Here is a 25,746-nt window from a genome sequence, read left to right on the forward strand (position 1 = left end):
GTCTCTTTCAGAGCGTGTTGGTGGAGACCAGAATAACATTTTCAAAGATCTTGTTTTTGTCAAGTCCATTTGAACTGCAGAGCCGGCATCAGCACCTGAGCCATGGCCCAACTCAGCTCCAATTTTTCGTAATCTATAATAATAATCTTTCTAATTCACTCGCTAAAAAGCGCAGTAAACAACTGTAGCTTATTCAAAATGCTCGACTTTGATCAGACCAAAAAGCTCATTACTCCAGATCTGAAGTCTTTACATTGGCTCCTGCTCAGCTACCGAATAGATTTAGTGCTACTACAAGGCTACAAATTATGAACTGGCTTATGTCCAAAGTACATTAATAATTTGCTAATAGAATATAAACCTAGCAGGAATCTGAGATCTCCAGATTCGGGTCAGCTCATTGGACCCAGAATTGAAACTAAACATGGCAAAGCAGCATTTGGCATGCTAACTGCACACAACCGGAACAAGCCTCCCTACATGAGCTTTACATCTTTAAATCCAGTTTAGCTAGGCTAACAAAATAAATGACATTCTAGGTGTAAGTAGTCACTTATCCATTCATCTTCCCTGACAGGGTCATGGGGAATAGGGATTAGTTTCAGTGATTAGTTTTTTTGTGAACTACCATCAATTAAGTGGAAAAGGAATAAATACATACATAAATATATGGCTTTCATTTGTATATGCTGGTCTCTTCTTTCACACATTAAATGTGTAATGACGCCGACTTTTCATGAACGATAAACTGACCTGGAGCTTAGTTTGAATGTTTCTAACAGTGTAAATGAGGAGTACTCTGATACACGCATGATAGTTGACAGCCATAATCTCTACTTTGCTTCCTTCCACCCCTTTAGGAGGATCAGTGTCAGCCTGTCCATGTCTGACGGGCTTCATTATCATCAGCACCATCACATACTTTAGAAACACCTACAGGGAGAATTATCAGCATCAAGCGCACAAAAAACAACCTCATTGTCAACTCGACATTAACTAATCCAACTGGTGCACTCGACATTAAAAACAAAACACAAAAACAGTGTGTGTGTTTCTGTATGTGTGCTTAAGAGAGTAAGAGATTGAGAATATCTCTGTGCTTTATGGTTAACCCAGGTGAGGCCACAGATGGAATGTTAAACAGTTTTTAGATCGATGTCAGTGAACGCAACTCAACTGAGCCATTTGCTCAGCCGTGAGAGATGTCAATACACCCATGAGGGTCATCCGTCTCTGTGATTTCCCCCAGTGTGCATGTGTGTCTGTCTGCGTTGTGCTCTGTAGATATAACACGTTTTCCTGCTCACTCACACACATATAGTAACACCATACCCTCAAATTACATTACAACTACTCTCCTCTGTCTCTAAGAACATTTCCAATTATTGCTTTAAGTGCTCTTCCATCACTGAATGTCAAGTATCAAGTATCTCCCGCTCTCTCTCACTCACGCGCACACACACACACACACACACACACACACACACACACACAGAGTATCTGTGTGTATCTGTGAAGAAGGATGAATGAAACTGCACTGATCGATTGCGAAACACAGGGATTGAATTGAAAGCATGCTTCAGTGATCCGGATTCCTTTAAATAATATCGTGAAGTGATGTGATGCTGCATTGATTTTTATTTTTCTCTCTTTACGGGAAGGTCAAAGGTCATGCTGCACTTCAAAACAGCACCCTAAAGCTGAGGTGGAGTCAACATCTCGCCTGAGCCAGCATAACAACAGATAAAAGGATGTAATTCACAATGTGATGATGCACAATTAGGAGAAGAGCTTCTGCTGTAAGGAGCTGTGACAGATTCTAGCTATTAATTGTGAAGTCATACTGATTTCACAGAAATTTCATTTTTTCCAAAACAAAATAAAAGAAGGAAACAACCATTTCAATACTCATTAACAGTCCTATTTAATGTGTATGTAGAGATACAAGTGAACACTGTTACACAACTTGACAAGTAAAAGGCTACTTCGTGGAAACCCCATAATTCACAATAAATGATACCACTTTGCAAGATAGGAACTATTGTACTTACTGTATGTATATAAATATGGTCTATTTAATTCTTTCAGATTTATGGTGGTGCATCACGCCTCTGTTAAAACACAACCTCCTTTTTTCAAACATTATTACAGATTTTTTTACACTTGGAGAATCTAAAGTGCATCACTTGTCAATGTTTCCTCATCTCAAGACACCCTTGTCCACTGACCCTGCATCTACAGGGTGAGAGGTTCTAGTACCATAATGACTTCATACTGCTGAGTTTCTCTTTGCACATCGCACAGATTCTAAATGAAAACTTCCTTAATAATTAACAACTGAGAAGACAGTTAATGGCATTTCAAATGATAATCATATCATGTTTCAAACATATCTCATGACCCATTTGTTAGACAGCAGCTAACAATGTTAGCATCCCCTGTGTAATAGTTGATGGCGTCAGAGCACACTGTAATAAAGATGCCAATGCATTCATAAGCTTGGGAGCACATCATCAAATGAATTCAACACATTATTCCACAGAAAAAGTGCTCAAGCTTCATGAGTAAGAGTTAAGCAGAAGGTGAGGGACCATACTCATTTTCAGTTTACACGATGAGCATCCTGTAAATGAAATTGAGCAATCCTGCTGCAGGCGCCGGTGCACTTCTCTCATTATTTCATTTCCGCTGTCACCACAAAGCATCTTTGGTTGACTCACTTGGTAGTGAGACAGCACATCAAAAAGTAGAGTAGATTGACCACAATTGAAAAAAAGGAAGAATCTGGGCAAAGAGATTGCAGACAAATACATGCTGTACCATGTGTGTGTGTGTGAGAGAGAGAGAGGAAGAGGGGGAGGAATGATGGAGTTAAAAGAAGTGAGCCTGGTTAATTTAATTTTCTTTCCATTAGTGGAGAGCTGAGAAGTCTTTCTTTCCCTCTGGTTGCCTCTCTTTTCCTTTTTTGTGTTAGCATTCAAGGCCATTTTGTGAGTAAGTACTGGCTCACTGCAATCAAAAGAAAATTTGCTGTTTTAATGGCGTTCTTTATAATGAAAGTTTTCATAGTGGCTGTTCCATGAACTATAATTGTTGCACTCGTGATTATCAAATCTGCTTTCTCTGGTATCACTGAAAGAGGGAAAACCTAATCGTGTCAACATTAATGGCAATTTGTAGAAATTCTAACGGTGAGTGTGTGAGGATTTCACAGGAACAAATCCCCAAGGCCAGGCTTCGCAAATCCCGCGTAAAGCCAAACCGTCGGACTGCTGGCTGGCGCTGCCGCCATGCAGTGCACTCAGTCCTGGAATCCCAAAGAGTGTGGGTGAAAGAGTTCCTTTACTTCTGTGCTCATCCTTTTGCCAGGTAGCAAGTGCAATGTTGTCATTTGGTGTAGAAATGATGTAACCTTAAAGTGACTGGAGGGAGCGTTGCGTTAGTGAGGGGCTGACCCTCAGACTCCGGTCCAGTGCCCAAATGTAGCGGGGGTTGACTCTCATTGTAGAGTCGTGTTTGAGCACAATACTGCTACCTACACAAAACAGAGAGGCGCTCTCAAAATGCGTTAACACACCAGCAGGCAGTGTGTGTGTGTGTGTGTGTGTGTGTGTGTGTGTGTGCGTCTTCAGCCTGTAAGGCACACTGTGACCCAGATAGCATAAAGGATTTCACGCATTCGGGATCCCTCTAAATTAAAGACACTGGCTTTTCTTTCTTTTCTCTCCATCATGGGGAGAGCAGGGCAAGGATTGAAATGGTGTCATGGATGGAGGAGAGTGCGCATCTCCTCCTCCTCCACCATCCTCTCTTCTTACTAAATCATCAAAAGGAGTTAAAATGCCAGCAGACATAATGAGGTTGTGGAGTCTACCACTCCCCCACCCTCTTTTCTTCATCTCTTCCCCACTCCTCTGCTCTGCTCTTGCTTTGCAACTCCTTTCTTCAGTGCATTTTCAGCCCTCATTTGTAGGTGGGGGTGATAGGTTTATGCATAAAGCTGGTGTACTTGTGCACTTTACTTAAACTGAGTGATCCCGCGTGCAAGGCAGAAGCAGGCAATGGAGATTGTTTTCTCTCCTTTTTCAGTGTATCATTGATCGTTTTCCTGCTTCATTCTGCTGCATCGTTGACCCAGAAGTGATAAACAAGTACTGGTCCACCCCAGTAATGAAACAGAATATTGCTGCTGTTGACATTTGATAAGCCAGGACTATCTCAGTTAGGCTAACAAATGGCCAGTGCACGAGTTTAATCACGTGAATTTATTTAGTTTTATTGATCATGAAAAAAATCTCCAAATATTTCAATTTACCTTACATTAAATTAGTAGGAACTTTTATTCATTTGTCTCTTATGTTTTAAGATTAAGCAGTAACACTGTTGAACTATTCTATGGATTTCATGGATGGAGTAAAAAGACTACCATAACTGAGACTGCGCCTTTTAATACAGTGCGCCTTATGGTCGTGAAAATACAGTACTGTAATACTGTATAATAAGCTCAGATGTCTGATAAACCAGGGTAAAGGGCCATGAATCTCTATTTTTTTTAATACTCATTATGAATTTGTTTTTATTTTATTTTTTGGATCAGCAAACTCACTTAAGGTTTTGGGGTTACCATTGAGGCAACTGTATTATTCTCAGTAAAGATTAAAATGGCTCTAACTGTACCTGAAGTTATGAAAAGCATTTTTAAAGAAAGGAGAAGGACAAACTTTGACATTCTTCCTCAACTTTAAGAAAAAAATAATACATGGCCAGAAATGCAAGTAAATTACTTGATACCTTTCCAGTTTTCTCACTTTTTGGGGATTGTGCTCAACTCTGTTTGTAGTGTCCAATTATAATTCATTTTTTTTGCCAAATAACCGTTGCACTTAATTCATCGTTCCGCTCTGTGCACAAGTGAAACGATGCTCCTGAAATGTAACAAAAGTGCAGGTATGCACCATTCAGCTTGATGGAGCGAGAATATCCATTAGGGTGAACAATGAGCCGCACAAGCTTTAGTAAACAGTTATCAAACTGTTGTGGTCATTAATAGTGGAGACAACGAAAACAGCGTCAGCAGTAATGAACAGTGCAACCAATGGAAAGAACTGCGCGTAAGGTCAGCGCACAGGAGCTCTGATTCAGCACAAAAACAAAACAAGACGCCAAGCAACAGTGCAATGGCCTGTCATCGATCACTCGGCCTGTGTCGTGGATTTTTCATAGCCTCCCGCCTGCATAAGTATTCCGCTGAAGGTGCCCTGGATTATATTTTGACTTCACAGAAGAGAATATTCAAAAATGCATTCTGGAAAGCATCTTTAGAGTGTTTCACCCACAACAAATCAAGTTAATGCATTTTCACCATATACTTATATTCTTCCTGGAAAGTTTTCTCAGCTCTTGTGGAAAGCTTTCTTCTCTGAGCTGCAGTTTGGCTCCCAGACAACTCTTTAGGAGGTTAAAGCAACAAACCCCAGAATGAGCGATCTGATCTTTTGTTCTTTGAACAGAGAGAACACCACCTGCTGTTGTTGTCGAAACCCCTCACCTCCCTTTTTGCTGCAGCAAAAATGAATATAATAAGGTCAGAGAGAGATGAGCTGCAAGTGTGGGTTAGAAGGAGAAGGTGAGGTGAGTAAAAGATAATAAGATCTAAATGCGCGCGTGTGTGTGTGTGTGTGAGGAGAATGAAGGTGTAAAACATAATTATATCTGAATGTGTGTTTCTGTTTGTGAGATGGAGATGTAAGGAGCTGGCCGCTGATATTGTGTCATGTGTGCGCTGTTACAGGGGAACCATCTACCCTCCATTCAAAAACATATCCAGCCTACCAACAGCTTTAAAGGTCAATAATTCCAACGTTTATATCAACAGAAACATAAAAAAAATCACACTGCAAATGAGGTTTTTAGGCTGACTACATGGTTCCAACTCCCTTTTGCTTTAACTTATTATTTTTAGCATAGCACAGGGTCTTTAAAAAACAAGAACAACAAAAACATCACACACAGTATCGTTTGTCACACAGAGGAAAACCCCTGTGTTTGCATGTGTCATTCTGTGTGCATGAAAGAGAGAGAAAGAAAGAGAAAATGCCTTTTAACTCTGACCCACATATTCCCACATATTTACAGACCCCAGAGGGTGATGGGGGATGTGCACGCATCATATTTAATAAATGCAGGTAGCTTCATTTCAGGCCTTCACCCTAAAAAACTCTGGAACACAAACAGAAATTGGATAGATGAAAATTACTTCAGATGAATTGCTTCTCTCCAGGCTGACAATATAATATGCAAATTTGCCATCAATCTTTTTTCCTTGATTTATGTTCACTTGGTGTTTTTTTTTTGGGGGGGGGGGGGTAGTTTTTGTGCCCTTTGGGTCTTGAACTATACAATCCATCTTGAAAGTTGGGTTTGGACTATATCCTACAACCTGTATCCTTCAATGTCACTACTGATGTATCAATGAAATCTGATCAGAAGTGATCAATCAGAAAAGGGGAAATTTCGGATTAAAGTACATACATTTATTTGCAGCTCAGCACAGCATAAACAGCCTATATCCCGCTGAGAGAAGGTGACATTAAAATATCCACTTTCATATTTTAAGCCCTTATGTCCAATGTGTTTACACAGGCTCCATATTAATTTTATGTGAACATTTGTCATTTGGTTTCTATTTTTGCAGTTGACTGTTTATACATAATGAATTCTTTGAGGTTAAAGGATTAAGTAACATTCAGATGCATATTATTACTTTGAAGTATCACTTCACCATGTGATTCCTTTTCATAAAAAAAATCATAAAGAGAGGCTTAAAAAGAATTGTTATATGTTCCACACTGTGGAAGTTGGACATTTAGACGTTCTGACACAACAGCTAAGTCATAACCAAGAACCTGGCCTTCAGCATCAAAAAACCCAGATGGGCACATGACTTACAAGAAGGTCAGCTGCATCTCGGTGATCCTTGAAGATGACAGCACTGAATTTGGTGGGGTCGCGTCGGCATGTGCACTAAATGGAATTAATGCAAAGATGATGCAGCTCAACCAATTAAGTTATTTAAATTCCAACATCTCTGGACATGAGTGACAGGCTCATGTTTGTCCTTGGCCAACCTGCAAGTGTGCAGGTAGATCCCTCCCAGTTTGTTTAAACAAGTGCCGAGCAAAAAAAAAAAGTTGGGGAAGTCGGAAGAGGCGCAGACAATCCTCAGTGTGGTCTGAGAATTCTATAAAACCTGATTGGAAATCACGACGGAATATAAAAGCACTTTTATTTCATTACAAACAAGCAGTTTTACGAATTTTTTGGATTGGAGATATTTTTCTAGCATTTATCACAGCATTTAATTATTAATGGACTATTTTGACACTAATAAAGCACTTTTATTCAGAATAAAGGTAGTTTGTTGACAAATGGTTTCAGTTTGCCAGAGCTTACATACAAGAGATACGTCAAATATCTGAAGACATTCTTCAGTCTCATGACTCAACACTGCAACCTTTTAAGCCTGGATGACCCGTATAATACCAATCGAGCCTGTGCTCTTCACTAAAGGCAAGGCGACATGTAGCGTAACATTTCACTTTCAATTTATTGTATATCCCATTGTTTATTTAATTTAACCATACATGTTATGCATGTGTACTATACTTGGGCTTCTTCGTGTTCCATTCCTGTCTGTTCTATTAAATCACTTCCCGGTAGTCCGCTGACCGAACAGGCACTGGTGAGACCTCATACGGTGTGCTGGTCTGGTGAAATTTCAGATGTTTGATTGTTCACCCAAGTGCAGAGGTTGCACATCAGTGAAAGCACCTGTTTTGTCAGCGAGTTCAATCCCAGGATGCCAACCTTGACACCTACAAGCGAATAAATACTTGCAACGCGATGTGAAATCCAAACTGACACCATTAACATGGTAATTAGCTGATGTGTCAACACAAATCCTTTGACACGTGTCAGATTTAATGAAATGATCATGAGGGCAAGTTAAATATCTATGAATGCACTGGCAGCGCCATATGCGGAATAATAAAATGTGGAAAATAAGTCCATCATTTTCCCAGTACATGGTGTCATTAGCAGTATCACTATCACCCTGTGTCCCTGTGAGGGTCTGCAGCATATAGGACAGGAATACATGGGAACGTCTCTCAGAACACAGAACACTGGAGTTGCTTGCCTTTGGCCTAGTTCTCTATTCTGTCTCTTCTCTAATCCACTTTCTTCATCCTTTCCTTTCATTGCCTTCTCCCGTCCCCCGCTCACTCTTCCCATCTTCTACTCCATTCATCCGTGCAGTGCTGGTGTGTCGTTACATGAAAACAACCATGGCCTGTGTGTGTGTGTGTGTGTGTGTGTGTGCACGAGAGAGGGAGAAAGAGAGAGAGAGAGATAATGGGGGTTGTACCATGTTCAGTAAATGACACACCACCTCAGAACAGGTCAAACACACAGCTGCTGTACAATTTCATTTGGAGGAATTAATCGATTTTTAAATACTGACTAAAATGGCTAAATTCCATTTCTGATTGTCCTGCAAAAACAGAGTCATGTGCAAAATATGTGCACAAACGCCAGAGTTGTTCTAAATGTCAACGTTGAGAGCCAGGTTACCAATGGAAAAGGCGACTTAACGACCTCCGTATTGTTTCACCTCCACCAATCACTTGTATGTTATTTTTGAAAATGAAATTTTTAAAAAGGCTTTTCTTTGTTTATCGTGATTTTGCATGTGTCAAGCAAGCTGCCCCATGATTTCTAATTTTACGATGTAATGACTGAGGTCAGGACATCTTCTGTTGGCCCAGGCTGCCATTAGTGTGCCCAGTTCACCTGACACCTGTGTAGTGTGCTACAGAACCTCTCAGGGTAACGTAATGTTTCAAAATCTCTATGGACAGCTACGGTAAATGTTCCCTCATTGATTCAAGCCAGAGGCAATTGGCCATTAAGTGTTATGACGCAGCGTTCCATCATGACCTGCATGCGGATCCACTCGCAGCTTGCCCTCCGTCATCTGAGCTCCAGCACAACTGCAAGGAGCAAGGGGGAGAAAAAATGTAGGAAGAGCTGCATGACGACCTCCGGCCCCCACTGACCCGCTGTATAAATAGTGTATTTTTGTATGTGTTTCTCTCCTCTCCTCTCCTCTCCTCTCCTCTCCTCTCCTCTCCTCTCCTCTCCTCTCCTCTCCTCTCCTCTCCTCTCCTCTCCTCCTTTCCTTGCCACTGTTGCTTGTCTGGGGTCAGGCTCTGGGATTCTGGAAAGCGCCTTGAAACATTTTTGATTGTAAAAGACGCTATATAAATAAAGATTGAATGATTGATTGATTGACCTTTATATGCTTAATCATTAAGACGCTATGGGTGGAACAGAAATCAGGAAGGCCTGTGTGAAAGTGATAATGTTTGACCCATTCTTGCAATTGAGAAGAATATAATGAATGCAGAAGTTTCTCACTACTGGAAAACTGCAAACTCTTGCAGACAACTGTCTCACAGGCTCCAGCTTTGCCTCTTTTTTTGTCTGACAACAGTACTTGAAATTGACCTCTTTGAACAAGAACTGCCTCTCAACCTGCACTTTCCCTTTCAACAACAACAACACACAGTGAAACCCATACACTGCCCGTCTTCAATAAGAAGGCTGGCTGAAAAGCATGCCGTACTGAATAAATGAGGTGGGGGGGGGGGGGGCTTCAGTTTCAGTGCAATACAACACCAGCGTACTACAAGCACAAAGGGAGCAGTGAAAGGAGACAAATGAGAGACAGGACGAGGACGTACAAATGCTCTATATATGCCGCATTATTCAGGAATAGAATACAAGCTATGAGATACACACAGTGGCAAATGAGCTGACTACGACTCCTACTTATAAGGTCTGAATCCACTGCAGATTTAATAGGGAAGTCAAGTGAAGTCTGTGTTACCAGTGCAACCATCAGGTCATCCGTTTCCCTGCTCTTACTACTTCTTACTAATTAAAGTTACCGGAGATGCAGGAGCATTCTGTGGACAGGTCCCCCAGTTCACGTCAGAGCACACACATCATTCGCACGCACCAGTGGCAGGTCTCACAGCCTTCAATAGGTCCAACATGGTTTATTTTACAGCTGCGGGGGGAAACTAGAATGCCACAAATGTATGGGAAAATCCTCCATACACACTTTACATAGAAACACCAAATTAAAGCCAGGACCTTCCTATAATGCGCCTATGTTAACCACTGTATCTAAATGTTCGTCACCGTGAAGACTTCCTTTGAGATTCTACAGATCAGAGATCAGGACGCACTGACCTTACCGATGTATACACTTATTTGGTAGAACCTTTTTCAGTTACTTAGACTAAGATTTCAGCAGCAGAGAGATGATTGTGCCGGTTATTCAAAAAGTACTTTTGTACACACTTTTATGAGGCTTTACAGTTTTAAAATAGTATTTAATTTCTTTATTTTCCAATAAATGTTATGATTTTGGTATCACTGGAGAAATATGAAAGCCAATCGAACAAAATCTTCAGTCAGGATCAGTTTCTGGGCGCTTACAACAATGTGCACAAACTGACTAAAGTAACTTAAAATCAACAGCGATGTGGTGAAACTGGTAGCCTTGTGGTAATCCCACATTAAAAATGACTTTCAAGAGCGTGTGATGCTGCAGGAATGTGACGTGTTCACAGACTCACTGCACTCTCAGCAAAGTTGATGACAAACCAGAGTGCTGCGGTAAGATTCTGAAGGGCCAAAGAGAAAAGATGGAGAAGAAAAGCATCGTCTAAGATGGTGGCCCGAGAGATTTTAAACAGCAGGTGGCAAACAAAGAGTACATATCATTAATTGAAGAAGAAATCTGTCTAGATACAACCCGTATGCTTTATTTTTAGTTCCCAATTAAAAGTTTGTTAACATGGCAGGACATGTGCAACATTGAAATGAATTCACCAAACGCACAAACATGACTGGAAAGAAAAAGACATCCTAGTCGAAGGTATTAAGTGTTCATACATGGCATAAAAAAGTGCAGCGCAATGAAAGATAGTGGAAACCTCTGTCAATGCTGTCTCCACAAATGAATACTGCGAAACATGCAGGATGACTGAAAGAGGACTAAAACAGTGCTCTTTGTTAAAAATTGAAATTCCACATGATGAGCTAAACCCCTGCTGTCATCATCTAAAGCCATATCAAAGCTCCCAATTTATGGCATTAAGGAAAAATCCCAGGAGAAATATCACATCTTCTTATTTCAGTTTAAGCAGTCAGCTGACGCTCATATACCAGTTGGCACAATCACATTTATATTTATTGGAAAGATTATTTGGATGCTAAATGTCTCCCCAGCAACCATTTTGGGAACATTTTACAGAGAAATGAAAAGCTCCAGTCAGTAGCGGGTCAGCAGTTATGACGCCATCACTGATATTCCAGACAAGTCACGATTCTTCTCAGCGAGAAGAATCTACAGCTGCACACCGACACAGGCGTGGAAACACACCGCTGTGCGTTTTATTAATGGTTGCCTGTCGATTGGTTGTGCATAATGTTCCGTCTCTTTCATGCGTCCGCGGACTTTTCAGAAATAGCACAACAATGTGTTCAAATTAATGGTGGGATAAAATATGATGATGTGCTACCGTCTGAAGGCACAGATGCACACGGGCACGCACACATACATGCACGCCTACACACACACACACACACACACACACACACACACACACACACACACACACACAAGAGGAATCCCCAAAAGCCTTTAGATGTATTCAAAATGTCTTACATGGCTCCACTATATATAGCTTCAAAGACCTAGATTCTCTATGCAGACACACTCATAACACGCATGCACACACAAACACACACACGCATGCACACACAAACACACACACGCACACACACACATGCTGTGTACTGCTCTGGCATAACATGCCAACACATTAGCAGAATCTGGAATACTCAGTGCAATCGGAAAACAAAACTCCCTTCCTCTCTCTCTCCCCCCCTCTCTGTCTATCTCTCTCACACATCAACACACAGATAAACACACACAGAGACACACACATGCTCTCACAGCGTGTAGCCAGAGATGAAAGAGGTGGATAAAGGAATGAGACTAATGGAGGAAAGTTGCTTAATGACAAATTGTCAGATTGCAGAAGCCATTTTCTCGGCTCGTCATTTAGCTCTTTCATCCCAGAGTGCCGTTAAATTATTCCTCTGCTTCAGGCTTCCGCTCGGTCACATTTTCATTTCTTTTGCTTCCCGCAAGCCTTACATTGGCTTTCCGTAGCTGCGTTCCACATGTAGCTGGTGTGCTCCACAACCGGGTCAGAAAAAGCCAACAACACAAGACCAAAATCTCATATATGTGCAGAGACAGAGTCTAATGGCAGGTCACACACATGGCAAGAAGATAAAATAGTGTTTATAACAACACTAAAATACTTAATCAATGTAATGCTTTTAGGCTTTGGCACACCCCCTGACCCATAGAAGGAAAAAAAGAGGTAGTGAACAGAAAATGCATGGGTAGCTGATTAAAAAAAGGAATTGCAGATTAAAATAAAAGCTAAAAGCTTGTCATACTTGATGTTATTCATTTCCCAATGATCCTCCTGAACTCTGTGTTTAATTCAAATTTGTCTTGACAGAATTTAAAGCTCCACTTTACCCACTGCAGTAGCTTCATTTGTACGAATGGACAGTCTGGTATCTTACATCATTTCCCTAACATCATTTTTCATTTGGATTTCATTTCATTGTTTATATTTCTAGACTTTTTTTTTTTTTTTACAATTTCTTTTGTGGAGCACCAACCAAAGAGTGAGATGGCATTTTAATTCTTCTGTAGGTCCCCATATTAATGGAAAGCTTGTTAAGAAACATCCTTTGAACACTTTAACCCAGCAGACAGTGTAGGGATTGTCTCATCTACCCTGTTTTAAGATGATTTGTTTCATCATGACTCATGATTTGTTTCATCATGACTTAAAAATCATGTTAAGTCCACAATGATAAGCCTAACAACTACAAAAGTGCCTCTAAATAAGTAATACAAATCTCCTTGGAAACAAACACATTCTTGCTCGGTCCAACACCTCCTATTTTCTTGATGATTTCGTGTCCTACAATGTTGCATCAACATGTAAAGATGGTGGAGATGGAAATTTATTACATCTGCAAACTGAGGTGAGCAGCTAGGCACTGCTTTTGCTCGTGGGGCAGTTGTAGCACAATGGCTTTAGAGATAGTATGAGCACATCAACAAAGTGGATATATTTTATCCTTGGAGCCCACCATGCTTAGCGGACTGGACACTGGACAACAAATGCAGAAGAAAGTTATCATTTGCTTCATATGTTTTGAAAGGAAAGCCAACATTTTGCGCTGTAATGGAAAATGTGTGAACAGTAGTGGGGGGAACTAAACTAACCAATGGCATGACTAAATAGACACCCACAGACGGCAGGTTGGTAAATATAGGAGCCAGCCCAGGAACCAAGTATTATAACATAAATTTCCCTTCCCCCATGCGGAAGCCTTGTTTTGTGGGCTGGTCTTGTGTGTTGGCCCTCTCTTTTTTTTTTCCACCAGGTACTGATGCCCCAGAGCCAATGTCTGTGCACTGCAGCAAGCTAAATGAGTCAAGGTTTGACATAATCTATTACCTGCACCAGTGCAATCATTGACAATTAACATCTGAACAATCGCTGCTCAGGGTCAGGCGGCAGCGCCAGTAATGAAACACTGATGAAAAGAAGCAGAGTAGCTCAAGCCTGAGCCAGGGCTGATATTTGGTTAACAGTAACATGTAACAATAGGATGCTTTTATACACTGTATTTGGAATTAGTCACAAGAGAGGCCTCCTGCCGTTTCCATGATTTCTCATCCATTACACATACTTCAAGGGACCAGGAGTGCACGCTGCATTTACCCCTGCTATACATATGAGAATGCAAAAGGAAAAACATATTTGGCTGATATGACATTTATATTTATTATTGTATCAAGGTATAGCCTAATGAGAGGAATTGAGGAATTGTTAAGGAAGTGAGCACTGACCCTTCAGGCATAAGGGTTTTTTTGCCCGCAGTTGGTCCGTTTAACCTTTTTGGTTGTCTTCCTTCCTTCAGTGGTGGAAAAGGAAGAATCCCAATCCACATAAATTTTAATCTGTTGATTACAATGGCAAATTTGCTCACCCATTCCAAAATCTTTCCTTCAAAGAAATTTCAGTTGAGCAGACATTAATTGTTGAGTTCCTTCAGCTCTTATCCAGAGATGTAAAATATATTCTAGATTGTTCTAGATACACACCTTTTTATAAATATACAGTATATATATTCTATGGCCATTCTGTGTATCTTCATCAGACCTGAACAGTCTGACATACCTTCTAAAGAAATGAAAGTCAGACTTTATTTTATAATTTGATAATTTTTTGTCCACCAGAATAAGACGTGCTTGGCTGCAAGCTTTTATGCTAGAGGCCAGTGATGATGAGGAGTATTTTGTATGACTGGATCAGATGTGACTGGTGCATGACATAATGTCATTAGAACTCTGCCTTTGATGAGAATGGGTTGAATTAACTGCCAACAAACTCGCCACCATCAAATATTAGAAGTGAATTGAACTAACAGCAAAGGAGAAGAACTGCACCAGGACAGGGATCCCCCGAGTCCTCTGAGTCACTGATGTGATAACTCTGACGCATATTAAGTTTTCCTCTATTAGGCGCACAGAATCTAAAATGGTATAGCTGCTGTTTTTGCTGTCTGTTGGTGAAGATTTTTCAATGAATCAATTCACTTTTCTTTAAAAGCAGATGATTATGAAACAAAGCCTTCATGTCTGTTAGGAAAGAATGTCGAGAGAGAACTCTTGGACACTACAGTTCACAAAACAAGCCATTTGCACAACACACTGCTACAAAAATCTCAAATTCTGTTTAACATATGGCATGTGTTGCCCTGTTCCAGACCACACCTCTAGTGCTTCCTCACTCTTGTGCCAAAACGCTGAATTTGCCCTGACAGTGGCAGCAACAGCAGATTCTGGACCATCCATGGTTTCCACCACAATCGGTATTGAGTAGAATCTTTATGTAATCATATTTTGATCCATTGTCACCTGGTAGAGGTTTTATATTGCGTTTGCAAATGTGCACAAGAGTGCCCAACACACTGTGGGGCACAGTGAGGGGAAAAAACCTGCAGAGGGGTCTGGGAAGATTTATTTCAGTCATGAAAGAAATCACTCCAATCCTGGTAGCATACAAAAAATCAGTCCAGAAAACAATGCCATCGAAGGAGAATATGCGTGTTATTCCAAACTCACTATCCTCAGAATGAATATTATTGTGACAGTGAGAGTCTCTTATTCTTTAGAACGGATGTCTAAACTGATTTAACCCTAACCCCGAACCTCAAACCCTAAACCCTTTAACTATATGACAAAGCAAATGTACCTAAATATATCCACATCCAAAGAAGAAACAACAATGGAGACATAAAGATTAAAATGATATCGGCACCACACTGACCTTGTGTCTGTTCATTTTTATGTTTCCTGTTAAATATCAAGACCATGTAGATCTGCTGTGCCAATTATAACTAAAATGCCATAAAATGTCACATTATAATCTTTAAAACCTCGACTGTTACTCAAATGATTTTCCTGATAGGCTTCTCATTTCACTTTCTACATATATTATTACCTTGGGCATTAAAGACCAACTGTCCTCCGCAACACCTGAGCTGTCACTTCATGCTGCAGAAACTCTCATTCATGCTTTTAACAAAGCCAGGCTTGATTACTGCAGCCGCAAATTCCATAAATCTCCTTCACCGCCCACAAGGCCCAACATAACTCTCTGATCTCCTCTGCTTGTCCATCCTTCCCTACTTTAGGGGTCCGGGGATGCCAGAATTTCAGAGATTTAATGCTGAACCTTTGTCTTTTTTGCTGCTTTTCTTCTGGTCAGGAACTCCCCATAATCTACCTTCGAGCTTGTTTCTGTCATATGCCAAAAATGATAAAGTAACTACAAAATCTTTTAAAATAATTTATAGCTGGATAAAAACAAAGGAGCTGATTCTGACTCTTGTTGTACTCTGTTTAGAAGTTTAGATTGAAAAGCACAACTTGTTTTGCGTTTCACTGCAGCCAAACTATCACTTTAGATATCTGAATTATTAATAGAGTGGAAGCCCCTCACTGTGTGCACGGATGTTTCCTCATCTAACAGGGAAAGGAGAGAAACAATATAGCGCCATCTACTGGAAGTGATCACAGCTCTGATTGATCTAAGAGTTGTGTAATCACGACGAAACACAAGACCAGCCTGAAGGGTGTAAACAGTGTTGCGGCACGTAGTTCAACGACAACAATAATAATCATAACAATAACAGATAGACGATGATAAAACCGACACATTTGCATGGATAAAGAAGAAAGAAAGAAATAACAGAATGTAACAAAAAATATTAAAATGATTTATTTTAAACAAAAGGAATCAATAAAACTCAAATAAACAGAAATGATGATCAAGTACATGCATTTAAAGCATAAATGAAAGATAATCTGAAAATTATAACGATGAGTGCAGTCACATATTATCTAAAAGGGGCTCACAATGTTGAATGGTGTAATGTAAAACAAAAGACACACTGTACATTAAAGCTATTTATTTTTAAATATTCTCACAATGCCTTTAAAGACTCTTTCATTCTTCACATTTAAAATTCTGCAACAATAGACCTTCATATGGAAAAACTCAATTATTTATATACAGCAGAAAAGACATCCGGCCAGAATTCTACCCTGCGAACAACTGTGTTGCACAAAAATATGAGAAAATAAATAAAGAAAAAAAATAGACATAAAGAAAAAATGAATGAAGTTACACTTTCAATCCAGATTTGTGCAGGGGGAAAAGGCTGATGCTCTCAGTTTCAGTTCACAGCAGACAAACAACTGAGCTAAACTTCGGGATGGTCCTGACCCCCATGGCTTCAACAGACAACAAAAAGATGCCATTAACTTCCACCTGCTATATCTTCAAACAGCAGGAGTAGATCATTCGACCTGCACGGTTCAGCAGGACAAGGAGGACCGGCGCTCCTCAAACTGCCACAAACTGCCACAATGTGTTTCCGGACACTGTCATTCTGCCCTACGAGTAGAGAAGCATGCGGTTCTCCAGTTCCATTCCACTTCCCCTGGCCAGCTGCTGACAAACAGCACATGCACGAGGTGTAAATTCATGTATTCACAGTAATACAAACTCACCTGCTGTAAATACATGAAGGTGAGAGCAGCACAGGACAGTTGAGGACAGGCGTCCACGTTGGGTAACGCCACACATGTTCCTCCGGGATGCTGCATGTTCCCTCCTCAAGCTGACAAAACACTCAAACCCCCTCTCAACCCCCGACAATACACAAAGCACGCTCTGGTAGAGAGAGTAGCAGGAGGAGCAGAGGAGAGAGATTAAAAAGAGAAAGGAAAGAGAAAGAATGATTGGTAGAGACTTAGAAGAGAGATGGAGCTTCAGAGGAGGCAGGCAGCCAGTCCCGTACGACGGAGACCCGAGTATTTTCTGCTCACAAGAAGGCGGGATAAGCGAGAGAGAGCAGGAGAGAGAGAGAAAGAGAGGAGGCTCTGCTGCAGTGTGTGTGAGTCAGTGTGTGTGTGTATGTGTGTGTGTGTGGAGACAAGCCAGCAGTCAGTGTGACTGCAAGCGCTGGAGCGTGAGGGAGGCAGAAAATTGTCTGTGTGTGTGTTTCTAATGTGGTGTGTATGTGTAATGCGGTGTGTATGTGCTTGTGTTGTTTCTTGTGAAAAATGCTGATCTCTCTCTCTGTCTCCCGCTCTCTCTCTGCCCCTCTTCCTCCCTCATTCTTTTGATGAATTGAAGTTCTCTGACATGTGTTACTGGAGGCGATCAAGGATGCTGACTGCAGCCACAATACAGCCCTCTACCGCTCTCTCTTTACTCCCTCTCTCTCGCTCTCTATCTCAAGTGCCCCCAAAACTTAAGCCATGCTAAATACCACACATACAGAGACCTTGCTATCTGCATAGAAATAAGCAAGAGGCCCACAAACGTATCGTGTTCTGTTTAACTGATTGGTGCATAAATGTTGCAACATTCCTTGAAAAATCATCCATGCATAGATGCATATTTCCCTCAGCTGATGAAAAACAACAAAAGGAAACGACAACTAAAAGGAAAGTGGCTGTGGCTCTGAAGTATGCAAGTGACTATAAGAATGTACACTCGTAGTACTCAATTCTAAACAGGTCCAATGTTTATCTTTACATTCATAAAAGAAATGTCCATAGGTTGATCAGCAGCAGGGGATGGGATGACTATTATTTATTTAATATTTATAAATTCCACTCAAATCATTTGTATTTGCCTACAGTCAAAATTGTCTCTAGCTGGGCTACAGAATCCCAGGGCCTGACCCAATAAGCCAAAGAGGCAAGAAAACAGTCCCCTTTAACGGGAAGAAATCTTGAGTAGGACTAGGCTCATATGGGGAACCCTTATGCTAATTTGGGATTATTTTATAATACTGACAATAATGTCTCACTACAGGCACTAATATGTTTATTTCAGCTGACGACAGTGCAAAAAAACACACTATATATTTAAGCCTTACATTTGCTCTAGATCATTTTTATAAACATGTTTTTTTCCACAGTTGTTAAATTTACCATAAAATATGAGATGTAAAACCAATCCAACTATTCCTGTGGAAGAGCATCTGAAAAATCGTCAGTGAGCCGAGATGAGGCAGACCTCCCCTCTGTAGCTTGGGCTTGTACTCCCACTAAAATGCAATATGAATCTGCATACACGCGTGTCTTTTTCATTTCCTGTTAAGTAGTAAACATGGGCTATCTCCAGAAACCTGCACACGAAGGCATCTCTATCTATAAAAGGCTGGCTACAAATTTATTGTAACAAATTTTGACAGAAGTCACACTGGATTTCACCGTGCGCACAGTGTGTGGTGGTAAATGCTTGCCTGTGTATGTTGTACGACGTGCTTATGCTATGGCTTTGGGTTCTGCAGTGAGACTGTCCAAACAAAGCTGGCTCTGAGGAGAGCACACATGGGGGCACATCCAGGAATAGTAGGTATGCACTCAACAGAGTGTCTATCATCCATTCATTTATTTATGTTGGGCATCTGTGCTTGTTATACAAGACTGAATGTCTTCTGTGATGATGTATTTATTTTCAGTGTCTGGGTTTGCCAGTGGCAATCAAGTTAGTTCAGGTTCCTGATTCCAGCTGGCTACATTGTCTGCATTAGTGGAAAATAGTGGGACAGGCGAGGAGAAAGCCGCGGAAAATTCACAACACGAATAAAGCTTTAAAACATTAACTACTCAGTGAATATTTCTGCCAGGGTCATTTCAAATTGAGTTGCATCTGTACAAGCTTCGAATTATCGAACGGTGAAGAGAACAGCCACAAAAAACATGTCGTCATGACTTGCGCAGGCATAGCCGATTTAGACTTTCAATTTTATTGCTTTTAAAAATAGGAGTGAATCCTTCATTTTCCAGTCAACAGCAGAAGAAAGGACACGTTCATTACTATGGAAAATAATTAAATAGCAGTGTAAGGTGGTTGTGTGAAGATAGGCTTGGCTAATGGCACATGTGTCCGTGTGTGGTAACACAATGGAGGAGCGCGTGAAGGCTGGAAGTTGCAGAGAAAAATCAAAGAGTAGAGAAAGGAACCGTGTCTTTAGTCCAATGAATGGATAAAAAGCAGCTCTTGTCCTGCAGCCATGCAGTTGCCGTGTCCTAAAACACACCTGTATTTGACTTCATGCTTAAATTCTCCTTCTCACTTGCCTGCATGCACATGTACACAAATACACAATTTACCATTTGCCATGCACAACAAAATAAATACCTTATCTATTTGTCCATTGAGTTGTTTACCTTGGCTGTCAAATGGTTGTGGTTTGATGTTTCGAATCACAGTTATATACTAGCAGACTTAACATACACACATTACACAGACATACATTCCCAACACACACCCTATCTCCAGCTTCAATTCTGCATGAATCATAAATTATTGTAGAGACAAACTTGAGCTACAGTATCCCATTTGCGAAAGGTTCACTGGGTGGCTAGAAGGCAGATTTTGTTTGTTGTGGTTGCTTGTTTTCAGTGTTGCTGTGGCTGAATTTATTTCTTATCACCATCATGTACTGTTGAATGATGTTCACAAGTATCAGGGTACAAAGGTATGAATACACATGTTTGTGGGTCCATTGGGGCAGATTTATATGTGCGGCAAGTTTGTTTTTGATTTATAGGCTAGTCAATCCTTTTTGTAGTTGTTTTGGGTGTTCTATTTTCTTTTGGGGGCTTGTCTGGTAGGTTTTTGTCTGCCTTGCTGTAATTTTTATCAGTTTGCTCATGTCCATGGTGTTCCCTCTTCATACAGTAGGGTTAGCCATGGAGTTCCACAAGGTCCTGTACTTGGACCAATCCTTTTCACCTTTTATATGCTTCCCTTAGGAAACATTATTAAGCAGCATGGGATACATTTTCGTTGTTATGCTGATGACACTCAGCTATATCTATCCATGAAACCAGAGGAGAAAATCAATCAATCAATCAATCAATTAAATGGCAGATCTGTCTCCAATGTACCTTAAATTACTTAAGTCAAGAAGTTTAAAACAAAGGATTCAGTGGTCATTTGGACTACAGTCTTGAGCTTGTTGTACTGAAGTTAGCCCCATCTATGTGGTTTGAGAATCCACAACATCACTCCAATAACAGACTGCAAATGGAACAGACCTGGATACAGGTGGCTGTACGGAGAGAGGCCAGAGTGTAGAATAGCATTTGCTACAAACAAATGTGCAAGGATAAAGCGTCACATTAGTTTTATGCAGAAGAATATAACAATGCATTGTTTTTTAATATATGAAGATATTATATATATTCTACAGTTGTAGATGTCTGATTAAAAACCTGTCAATCTGTCTGTGAGGGTATATTTGGTTCCTGTTTGTAAAATGAGTTTTAGTGTTTTGCGTACTTAAGGGCTATACAGTACAAATAGACTCATTTTATCACGTTATGGCAAGAAAAATGGGGTTTAATTCCTTGCTTGTGGAATTAATATGAACCATTTAAGTTTTTTTATTCTCCTCTCTTGTCTTGTCCAGCAATGAGGTGAACAGAATTGGCATCTGAATTCCTCCTTGTGTAAGTTAGTTTTTTTGCCAGAATAAGCCCAATTATCTCATCCTGTACCATGATGAAAATTAAGAATTTATTTCAATCAATCAATCAATCAATCAATCTTTATTTATATAGCGTATAGTGTTACAATCAAAATTGTTTCTAGGTGCTTTACAGAATCCCAGGGCCTGACCCCCAACAAGCAACAACGGCAAAGAAAAACTCCCCTTTAACAGCGAGAAACCTTGAGCAGGACCAGGCTCATGTAGGGGGACCCTCCTGCTGATGACTGGCTGGGTAGAGAGGGATGAGAAGGGGAGGACAGGTAAAGGAGAGAATAGGTAGAACGTAGAAATACATTATATTAATTAAAATAAGCTGCCGGTAGAGTCGAGACAGAGCAGTTACTGAAATGTCAGACCTGTCTTAAAGACATAAAGTCTTGGATGTCTTCAAATTTACTTCTCCTCAACTCAGGAAAAACCGAGGTCGTGGTGTTTGGTCCTGAACCTCTCAGGGATAGATTAGATCACATTATCAATCTACATGGTATCTCCTTAGCATCTAGATCTCTGTGAGGAATCTTGGAGTAACCTTTGACCAAAATCTGTCCTTTAACTTACACATCAAAATAGTCTCTAGAAGTGCCTTTTTTCACCTGAGAAACATCACAAAGATCAGGAAGCTACTGACGCGGCATGATGCTGAAAAGTTAGTCCATGCATTTGTTACTTCCAGGCTGGACTATTGTAATTCTTTATTATCAGGGTGTCCAAACAACTCTTTAAAAAGCCTCCAGGTGATCCAAAATGCTGCAGGTAGAGTTCTGACAGGTACTGACAAAAGAGATCACATAACTCCTGTACTGGCGTCTCTTCATTGGCTGCCCATTAAATTTAGAATAATTTCTTAAAATTCTTCTTCTGACCTACAAGGTCCTCAGAGGCCTAGCTCCATCCTACCTGGAGGAGCTAGTGACACCTTACTAGCCCAAAAGACCGCTCCGCTCTCAGAATGCTGGTCTACTTGTGGTCCCCACAGTTTCTAGGAGTAGAATGGGGGCCGAGCATTTAGCTACCAGGCCCCCCTGCTATGGAACCAGCTCCCTGTCCAGGTACGGGAGGCTGACTCCATCTCTACTTCTAAGATTAGACTTAAAACCTCCCTCTTTTGAAAAGCTTATAGTCACTAATTCTGTAGTTCCATTTATTATCGTAGAAATAATTATCAAACTTAGAGGGTCGTCCAATTATTAATTAATATCTTACTTATGATGCTATAGGCTGAGGCTGCCGGGGTCCAGAAACATGATCACCTCTGTCACTCCACTGGGTCATGGTCTCCTCTCCTCTCCTCCTCACCAAGTAGATCAGTGATGATATTTCTTGTGTAGTTTCTCTGCCCCCGCCCCCCTGTTTCCACCTACAGGTATCGTCGCTTTTATAGCTCTACGCTGACCCTGCTGGCCCACTCTACTCTTATACCAGCAGCTTGTACCATTAATATATTTCCCTGATCTCTGCCTATTCTCTCCTCTACCTGTCCTCCCCCTTCTCCTCTCTCTCTACCTACCCCCCATCAGCAGGAGGGTCCCCCTACATGAGCCTGGTCCTGCACAAGGTTTCTTGCTGTTAAAGGGGAGTTTTTCCTGCCACTGTTGCTTGTTGGGGGTCAGGCCCTGGGATTCTGTAAAGCGCCTAGAAACAATTTTGATTGTTACAGACGCTATATAAATAAAGATGGATGGATGGATGGATGGATGGATTGAAATAAATTCTTAATTTTCATCATGGTACAGGATGAGTTAATTGGGCTTATTCTGGCAAAAAAACAAACTGACACAAAGAGGCATTCAGATGCCAATTCTGTTCACCTCATTGATGGACAAGACAAGTGAGGAGAAAAAAAAACTTAAATGGTGCATATTAATCCACAGAACAGGCCAGGAATTTAACCCAAAATGCCATAACATGACAAAATGAATCTATTTGTACTATTTGTCCTAAAAAAATAAAAATAAAAATCTCTCTCTATATATATATACAGTATATAGTAGTATAGTAGTAGTATAGTAGTATATATATATAGTTATATTCTTCTGCATAAAACTAATGTGACGCTTTATACCTGCACATTTGTTAGTAGCAAATGCTGTTCTACACTCTGGCCTCTCTCCGTACAGCCACCTGTATCCAGGTCTGTTCACTTTGCAGTCTGTTATTGGAGTGATGTTGTGGATTCTCAAACCACATAGATGGGGCTAACTTCAGTACAACAAGCTCAAGACTGTAGTCCAAATGACCATTGAATCCTTTGCTTTAAACTTCTTGACTTAAGTAATTTAAGGTACATTGGAGACAGATCTGCCATTTCAGATCAATTACAACCTATTTGTCCGCTAATAGCTCCCTCAATGCTCAGGATTCATAACAGCCCTATCTTTTTTTTTGTCTCTTTCAAAAATGCAGTGTTAGCTGCATCTTCTCTATAATGAGCCCAACTGAAGCACTGCCTGGAGCTCTGCATTTTTAATTATGATACTGATGTCCAGTGTTCAGGTATGAAACTGATAAATGCATTGGCCACAATTTTCTTCACGTTTCAAATCCACGCAGGTGCACCAATCAAGCACTGCATGAGGATGACAACAAACAACAAGAAACAACATAATTTTCAAATCTGCTGTTGGCATTTAAAATTTTAAAATTTTAAAATAAACTACTCCCTGACATAATGTGCGGGAGTAGTTTATTTAAAATTTCAAATCAAGTATAAAGGCCACAATTTTCGAATGAACAAAAATTGGTTAATTTGCTCAGTGTGAGCTCTTTGGCTTTAGGTAACTGGCCAAATATGATTAATTTGAATTAAAACACATTTTAGGGCAGATGTGACAACAGCTATAATGAAAATTAGCATAAAAAGAAAAAGAAACTGTAGTTGCACCATTTTATTCAAAGGGTATTCCCAACTGGACTCACTGATTGATTCATTTATTTGGTAAATGCTGCATGCACTTTGTCGTCCTGCAGTGTCTGTCCTCCATCTCCCATCTGGCTGAATTTGTTGAATGCAAAATAAAAAGCAGAATGGCTCACATTTAGGTGACCTGTTCCAATTCCAGGCTGTGTTGTGGTCTAATGGCTTCTACAGCAGAGAGGACATAAACTGTTGCATGGAATCAACTCTGATTTGGGCTCAAAGGTAAAGTACCAAACAGGAAAAGGTTTAACATTTTTATTGAAAAATTGTGAAGTCTTCAGGTGAAGTGGAGCGATGTAATCCTTCACAGTCTTACTGATTGTAATTGGATCTCCTGACCTCTGGCCAGTAGCAGACAGAGAGCCTGGGTTGCTGGCTGCTAGTGGCTGGCAGGGCTGTGCAAACTGAGCACACTGTCTGAAACGGAACAAAAAGGAACACAGTCATTAAAAGCTTTCACACACAAAGTGGCTCAGAGAGCACAAAAGTGGGAGCTGGCTTTGTGCTTACCCGACTGGTGCCGGAACATTCTGGCGAATAACGGTCCAATGATCAGGCCTTCAAACGCTGCAGCTGATGAGTTTAAACATGGCTGAGCAGAACAGGGAAATCCGGTCCAGCAAAAAGATGCATTACTGCCTCTCTGAAGTAAAGCAACTTCAAGAGAAGTTGTCAGAGTTGGAGGAAACAAATGAATTTCCAGTGGTGGTTTGTGGAATCATGACATACTTTTCAGTTCTTTACTGAGTCATGCTTGATATTAAATGTTGGCAACCCAGACTGTGTCACAGCGGTATGATGTCACAGTACTTTCTACAGCCCAAACAGCTGTCATCATCTCTGTCTCATTTGGCTAATGAACCTGATACACAGACGTATGTGGGTTTTCCTCTGCGGGGTTTTTGAAAGACAAAATAAATTGTAAAAATAAACCTCAAAGTTGGGGTTTACAAAAACATTCCCCCCACTGTGCAGAGCCAGCAAACATTTCAACCCAGCTATTCCAATTTACTTCCATAATTGGCTGTCTGAGCAGAGAGAAAGTGGCCATATCTCAGGGTTTTCCTCCACTAGGCTGACGGCTTGTAATTAGGGGAGGGAAAGACTCCGTTCCTTCAATTAAACAACACTGCAGCAGGAACAAGGATTGCCCTCTTTTTGTATGGCAGAACAAAGGGACAGCACTCTTCCAGTAGAATAAATACAGCACCATGTAATGAGGCGAGCAGCATGTACTGTGTGCATATACAGTATGTGTGTACAGTGGGTAAATACTGGCACTTATTTTCGCTCATTGAAGTATTTGATTATCTAATTTGTGAGAGGTGGGTAGAGACCCTTAAGAGTCTTCCTTCTGTCTAATGGGTTAAGATTTTAGGACTTTTCTGCAGTTCAAGGTCTTAAATTTGGTCGTGAATGCACTTTATTCTGCAGGTTTTGGCAAGCAATTATTTTATGCAGTCCGGTCAGAGGCTTGAGCGAATATTATGGCTCAAAATACGAGTGAT

The 25,746-nt window shown here is 40.6% G+C and overlaps 1 protein-coding gene across 10 annotated transcripts in view; it reads right to left on the minus strand.

The window, feature by feature from the left end:
• rbfox1 (RNA binding fox-1 homolog 1) overlaps positions 1-25,746 on the minus strand; it is a 203,428-nt gene that overhangs the window by 68,834 nt on the left and 108,848 nt on the right. For 7 of the 10 annotated variants that reach the window (XM_011603666.2, XM_029836336.1, XM_029836333.1 and 4 more), the window contains exon 1: positions 17,315-17,550. The exons of the other annotated variants lie outside the window; for them this stretch is intronic. In XM_011603666.2, coding sequence (XP_011601968.2) covers positions 17,315-17,410 — 96 coding nt within the window. In that variant the 5' untranslated portion in view covers positions 17,411-17,550. Of the gene's footprint in view, positions 1-17,314; positions 17,551-25,746 lie in introns of those variants that run through there. 10 annotated transcript variants of the gene reach the window in all.

The sequence above is a fragment of the Takifugu rubripes genome, chromosome 5 (assembly GCF_901000725.2).
Source record: "Takifugu rubripes chromosome 5, fTakRub1.2, whole genome shotgun sequence".
Classification (NCBI taxonomy): domain Eukaryota; kingdom Metazoa; phylum Chordata; class Actinopteri; order Tetraodontiformes; family Tetraodontidae; genus Takifugu; species Takifugu rubripes.